General features: G+C 41.2%; 1 protein-coding gene across 1 annotated transcript in view; it reads left to right on the top strand.

The window, feature by feature from the left end:
• Window positions 1-3,296: 3,296 nt before the first annotated feature.
• The window catches only part of ISY1 (ISY1 spliceosome associated protein), a 58,478-nt gene continuing 54,679 nt past the window's right edge, over window positions 3,297-7,095 (top strand). Inside the window, exons 1-3 of the mRNA XM_019634197.1 lie at window positions 3,297-3,314; window positions 4,361-4,426; window positions 4,627-4,669. Coding sequence (XP_019489742.1) covers window positions 3,297-3,314; window positions 4,361-4,426; window positions 4,627-4,669 — 127 coding nt within the window. The remainder of the gene's footprint in view (window positions 3,315-4,360; window positions 4,427-4,626; window positions 4,670-7,095) is intronic.

Raw genomic sequence — 7,095 nt, 5'->3', positions numbered from 1 at the left:
TATTCTTCATTTCTGAGTGTTTTTTTTTTATGGTTTCTATGTCCATTTTTATGCTTGCTGTCTCTTTGTTGAAGTTCTCATTAAATTCCTTGAGCATCCTTATAACTATTTTTTTAAAAAAATATTTTTATTGGAGAATTGTGGTGATGGGAACAGCGCTGAGGAATTGGGGGGAAGGGGAACAGACAAGTTGCTGTCCTTTTGTTCTTCAGGCTAGTTGTGGAGGACATCGCTTCACTGATCGATGTTGGTATTATCATTGCATTCTTCCCGGGTGAGGCAATTGCTCACTGGACATTGGACGGCCACTCATGGCGGCTCACGGCAGCTCATGCTGGCTGCTGGCCGCTCACACTGGCTGCCAGCCACTCACAGTAGCTTACAGCAACCCACTGCAGCTCCACTGCAGCCTATGCTGTTGCTGGTGACTCACGGCAGCCCAGCTCCAGGTAGAGTTGTTGTTCACAATCTTAGCTGTAGAGGGCACAGTGTCACTGGTCCTCATGTGGGATCCAAACCAGGGCCCTGCAGCTCAGAGCTGACACTCCCAAAGCCAACTCTTAACCAACGCGCCACTTGGCCGGCCCCTAAAAGCACTACAGTTTTTACTCACTCCCTCCTCATTTATGTTTTTGTCCTTAGTTTTTGCTACTTAGTGTGTGTGTGCCTGTGTCTCATAATTTATTGTAGTTACACATGATCTTCTTATTTTTGTCTTTTAGCCTTGTAATGGCTTTATCGTTGGTTGATCTACTGCTTTTACTGTTTGCCTTTGTCAGTGAGGATTTTTTTCTTTCCTGTATTTTCTAGTGCACATTTTTTACCTTTTCTACTTAAAGAAGTCCTCTTCATATTTTCTGTAATATTGGTTTAGTGGTGATTAACTCCTTTAGCTTTATCTTGTCTGGAAAGCTGTTTATCTCACCTTTAATTCTAAATGATAGCCTTGCTGGGTAGAGCAATCTTGACTGTACGTCTTTGCCTTTCATCCCTTTGTTTTGTGCCATTCCCTTTTGGTCTGCAAAGCTTCTGTTGAGAAATCCGCTGACAGTCTTATGGGAACTCCCTTGTAGGTAATTAACTGCCTTTCTCTTGCTACTTTTAAGATCCTTTGTCTTTAACCTCTGATTGTCTAACTTTTAATTATGATGTGTCTGGGTGTGGGCCTCTTTGGATTCATCTTGTTTGGGACTCTTGGCACTTCCTGGGCTTGTAAGTCTATTTCCTTTGCCAGGTTAGGGCAGTTTTCAGTATTTCTTCAAATTAATTTTCAATTCCTTGTGCTGTCTCTTGTCCTTCTGGTCCCCCTGTGATGCGGATGCTGGTACACTTCATTTTGTCCCAGAGACCTCTTAAACTGTCTTCATTTTTTATATTCTTTTTTTCCTCTGCTATTCCAACTGGGTGTTTTCTGCTACTTCATCTCCAGATTGCAGATTCGATTCTCTGTTTTATATGCTGTTGATTTCATCTAATGTATTCTTCATTTCAGTTATTGTATTCGTTCCTGACAGTTTTTTTTATGTTTTCTGTCTCCTTTTTTATATTTCCTATCTCTTTGCTGAAGTTCTCCATGAATTCATCCATTCGTCCCCTATGACCATTGAGCATCCTTATAACCATTGTTTTGAACTTTGTATCTGGTAGGTTGCTCGTCTCCATTTTGTTTAGTTCTTTTCCTGGAGTTTTGTCCTGTTCTTTCATTTAGGATATGTTTTCTTTGTCTCCTCATTTTGGCTGCCTGTCCGTGTTTTTTTCTATGTATTAGGTAGATCTGCTACATCTTCCAGTCTCGGCTGAGTGACCTGAAGTAGTAGGTGTCCTGTGATGCTCAGTGGCATAGTGTCCCTGTTCACCTGAGCTGAGTGTTCCAGGCGTGTTCCTTGTGTGTGCCCTCCTCCTATTTAGTTGAGTCTTGGTTCCTGTTGGCATGTCAGTGGGTTGGACTGGCTATCAGGTTTACTGGCTGTAAGGGTGCCTGTGACTACTGCGGATGAGGTGTTGTGCTGGGGCTAACCCCACAGAGCAGAGTTGTTTTAGCAGAGCTCTGGTGCCAGCTGAATGCACCCTTTGGGTGTGTTGTTTGTGGAAGTGGTTGGGTGATGCTGTGTTGTGATCTGAAGCTTATCACTCAGTGTGTTGATTCTAGAGCCTCTAAGGAGGGGCTTCGGTGCATGTCAAGTTTAGCCACCGCTTATGCCTGTGATTGGGTTCTGGAAGGAGTTACAAAGTGATCTGTGGTTCATTGCCACTTTTGCTCGTCTTGGATGTGCTTGGGAGAGGCTCTTCTGCTATGTGAGGCTGGCTGCCACTAATGTTGGGCTTGGGACTCTTTGGTGGGCATCAGAATGTGAGCTGAGGTCAGCTACCACTTGTGCTTTTTGTGTTTGCTTAGTTGAGGGTGTGCTCCAAGTCAAGACTGGCAGCTACTTATAACAGGCTTGTGGCTACCTGATGGGAGTTACTGTGCAAGTTAAGACCATTTGCCACTTGTGCCAGGCTTGGATCAACTTAGCAAGAGGTACAGATCACACTGACGCCAGCAGCTGCTTGTTTGGGGTTTGTGGACCTTTGAGAGATTTTATGAAAGTCTGCAGCACGAGCTGAGACAAGCTGCTTGTGTGGAGGAGCTACAGGAAGAGGTCTGCTGGGAGTGTGAGTTGGGTGTGGTTGGATGTCAGGGAATCACCAGGGTAGGGTGAATGCTGTTAGCCAAGTTAATGGAGAGTTCATTTTCAGCACCAGCCTGCACCTGGCCATCTTTGTGGGAATAGGGTTCAAGAAAGGAACAATTGCACCAGCCAGCACTTCCATGTTCATAGAGAGTTGTGCTGACCCATGCTTCTCTAGCCCTTGCCCTGAAGCTAGTCATTTTAGTTTCTCCCTGTATATTCGTGTTTTTTTCAAGCATCTGCCTCTGTGCTGGAGCCCAGAGCAAGTGAATCTGGCCTTGGGCCCCTTAAGACCTGCAGCATCTCGGTTTCCAGCAGTCCTCTGACTCACTCGGATGCAGTCCACACTGGTTTCTCACAGCCAGATGTTATGGGGACTTTTTCTCCTAGCACTGGAGCCCTGAGCTGGGGAACCTTTGCTCCTCAGAGAGGAACCTCTGCATCCAGGATATCCCTCCCAATTCTTAATTGCCACACCATGGTGTGGGACCTGCCTGTTCCTCATCTCCACCCCTCCTACCAGTTCCGACATGTTTCTTCTTTATATTCTTCGTTATAGGACTTCTGCTCAGCTGATCTTCAGTGGTTCTCATTATGGTTGTTCTATAATTAGCTATAATTTTGATGTGGTTGTGGGAGAAGGTAAGCTCAGCATTTACCTATTCTGTCATCTTGACTGGATGTCTCCAAAAATACTTTTAATTGAATGCGAATGAAAACATAATGTCAGAATTTAGGGGACAAAAAAAATTATGACATGCAGCTACAGCAATGCTGAGGTGAAAATTTATAGCATTAAAATAATAGAAAATAAGAAAGGTCTTAAACCAGTGAACTAAGCTTCTCCTCTAGGAAACTAAAGAAGAAGGGCAAATTAAATCCAAAGTAAGTCGAGGAAGGAAATAATAAGCAGAAATCAATGAAATTGAAAACAGAAGATGTATAGAGAAAATAAATCAAAGGCTATTTCCTTAAAAAGTCAATTAAATTGATAAACTTCTAGTCAGACTGTCCAAGAAAAAAAAAGACACAAATTACAAACATCAAAAATGAAATTGCAGGGCCAGCTGAGTGGTGCATTGGTTAAGAGCTAGCTTGGGATGCCAGCTCTGAGCAGCAGGGCCCTGGTTCAGATCCCACAGGAGAGCCAGTGACACTGCCCTCTACAGCTAAGATGGTGAACAACAGCTCGACCTGGAGCTGGGCTGCCGTGAGTCGTCGACGATGGCGTAGGCTGCAGCCCNCATCTTAGCTGTAGAGCGCAGTGTCACTGGCCCTCATATGTGGGATCTGAACTGGGGCCCTCTGGCGTCCCAAGCCAGTTCTTAACCAACATGCCACTCGGCCGGCCCATAGCCATCATTTCTTAACGTAATATATAAATATGCCATGAAATGGATATAACTAGGTTACTTAGCCATCTCTCTATTATTGGACTTTTAAGTTCTTTCCAGTAGTTCACTGTACTAGATACAATACAATGAATGTTTTTGCCTGTATAGTTGTTTCCTAAGGAGAGGTTGTAGAGTGAGGTTTAAGACTTGATGAAGATCATCTAGAACTGAAACTTCAGATGTATTTAGACCATTAGACATTTTAGACATCAAGCCTGAATCAGTTCAATGTTTGCATGAAACTTGTAATTTCATATAGCATAGTGGCAATGTCTATATTTTGCTTCTCCTTAGGAACGAAGACCCTTCCTTGCCTCAGAATGTACTGAGCTACCTAAAGCTGAGAAGTGGAGACGACAGGTACATTTTGGGTGAATCTGATCTTAGTAGAAATAACAAGTCTGCAATTGTTTCTTATTATGTAAATGACTCTTAAACCAAAATTCTATGTTTTTTGTTTTTATTTTCTGTTTTCTTAACTAACTTTGAATTATATTTTTCCTGTACTTTTAGACATATTCCAAAGTCATAAAAATTTATTACCTTTTATTTTTTCACAGATCATTGGAGAGATCTCTAAAAAAGTGGCTCAAATTCAGAATGGTAAGCTGATCTGTCTACTTAAAGTGCTTGATTTTCAAATCCACAATTAGACTTGGTGACTTTAACACTCCTCTCTCAATAATCAAGTAGAAAATCAGTAAGGACATAGAAGAACTGAACAACTATAAATGATTTGACCTAGTTGACATTTATAGAGCACTTCACCTAACATAAAAGAATACATTTTCTTTTTTTAAGAGCACATAGAACATTCACCAAAATAGAATGTATTCTGTGCAATAAAACAAATGTTAGCAAATTTTAAAATAATTAAAATCATACAAAATATGTTCTCTAATTATAATGGAATTAATGTAGAAACCAGCAATAGAAAGACATCCAGAAAATGCCTAAGTATTTGGAAATTAAACAACATACTTGTAAACAAACCATGTGTGAAACAGGAAACCCAAAGAGATTAGAAATTTTTTGGGGAGGTGCATGGGTATTTATTTTTATTTTTTAAATAATTAAAAAAAATTTTCAATTACAGTTGATGTACATTATTGCATTAGTTTCAGGTATATAACATAATGATTACACACTCATATAAGTTACACAATGGTCAACCAAATAAGTCTAGTACTCACCTGACACCAAATGTAGTTATTACAATATTATTGACCTCTAATAAGCCATAAGTTTTACCTCTTTTGAACTTGATATATCAGTGGAATCATGCATACTCTTTTCCGTCTAGTGGCCATGGATATTTGTGTAGTGTCCAGTTTGGGACTATAACAAATAGGGCCACTGTGATCATTCTTCTTCACATGCAGTCACTTCTGTTGCATATATTCTGAGGAGTGCAGTTACCAGATCATAGGGTATACGTGTTTGTCTTGAGTAGATAAAGCCAAACAGTTTCCCAAAGTGTTTGGACAAGTTCTCACATCTATCTGTAGCAGCTGAGAGGTTGCATTAAAAGTTTCCAGGCAGCTCCACATGACAGCTGGTGTGGGGAGAGGACGGTATAGGGCATCGGACACAGAGACTGGCAAACAGTGGACTCCCACCACGTCTTGGGAGTCTCTTCTTCCTGTACTTCCAAGGCCATATTATTTCCTTTGGTTATTAGTAATCTCTATTGACTGACATGCAGCCTCTGAGTGGACCTTTTTCTATATGTGGTATGTGTTTTTAATTTTTCAATTACACTTGACATACAATATTATATTAGTTTCAGGTGTACAACATAGTGATTAGACATTTATGTAACTTGTAAAGTTACCAACCCACCTGACACCATACATAGTTATGATATTATTGACTATATTCCCTCTGCTGTACTCTATGTTACTGTAACTATTTTTGTAACAGCCAAATTGTACTTCTTAATCCCTTCCCCTTTTTCATCCATGTCCCCAAACCCCTTCCCATCTGGCAACCATCAGTTTGTTCTGTGTATCTATGAATTTCTTTCTGATTTATTTGTTCATTTATTTTGTTTTTTAGACTCCACATATAAGTGAAATCATATAGTATTTGTCTTTCTCAGTCTGACTTATTTCACTTAGCATACTACCCTCTAGGTCCAACCATGTTATTGCAAATTGCAAGATTTCATTCTTTTTCTGTCTGAATAATATATTTTTTTAAAAAGATTTTTATTGGGGAATTGGGTGATGGGAACAGCGCTGGGAATATGGGGGAAGGGGAACAGACAAGTTGCTGTCCTTTTGTTCTTCAGTCTAGTTTTGGAGGATGTTGCTTCACTGGCCCAAGTTGGCACCATCATTATGCTCTTCCCAGGCAAGGCAGATCAGTCGCTGGCTTCTGGTCGGCTGCTCACGGCAGCTGCTGGCCGCACACGCTGGCTGCTAGCTACACACAGTAGCCTATGGCAACTCACTGCAGCAGGGGCTGCAGCCTACACTATCACTGGTGACTCACTGCAGCCCAGCTCCAGGTTGAGCTGTTGTTCAGCATCTTAGCTGTAGACAGCAGTGTCACTGGCCCTCATATGTGGGATCCGAACCTGGGCCCTCTGGCGTCCCAAGCCAGCTCTTAACCAACATGCCACTCAGCTGGCCCTGAATAATATTCTATTGTATATATGTACCACATCTTCTTTATCTTGTATCTATGGGCACTTAGATTGAGTCCATATCTTGGCTATTTTAAATAATGCTGCAGTGAACATAGGGGAGCATTTATCTTTTTGAATTAGTGTTTTGGATTTCTTCGGATAAATACCCAAAAGTGGAATTGCTGGGTCATACTGTAGTCTTATATTTTAATAGTTTGAGGCACTACATACTGTTTTGCATGGTGGCTGCACCAATTTGCAATCTCACTAACAATGCACAAGGGCTCTCTTTTCTGCACATCCTTGTCAACACTTGTTGTTTGTTGATTTATTCATGATAGCTGTGCTGACAGGCATGAGGTGATGTCTCATTGTTGTTTGAATTTGTATTTCCCTG

The sequence above is a fragment of the Hipposideros armiger genome, unplaced genomic scaffold, assembly GCF_001890085.2.
Source record: "Hipposideros armiger isolate ML-2016 unplaced genomic scaffold, ASM189008v1 scaffold_1537, whole genome shotgun sequence".
Taxonomy (NCBI): Eukaryota; Metazoa; Chordata; class Mammalia; order Chiroptera; family Hipposideridae; genus Hipposideros; species Hipposideros armiger.
Note: the sequence above shows the minus strand (reverse complement) of the source record. Positions and strands in the feature narration are given on the sequence as shown.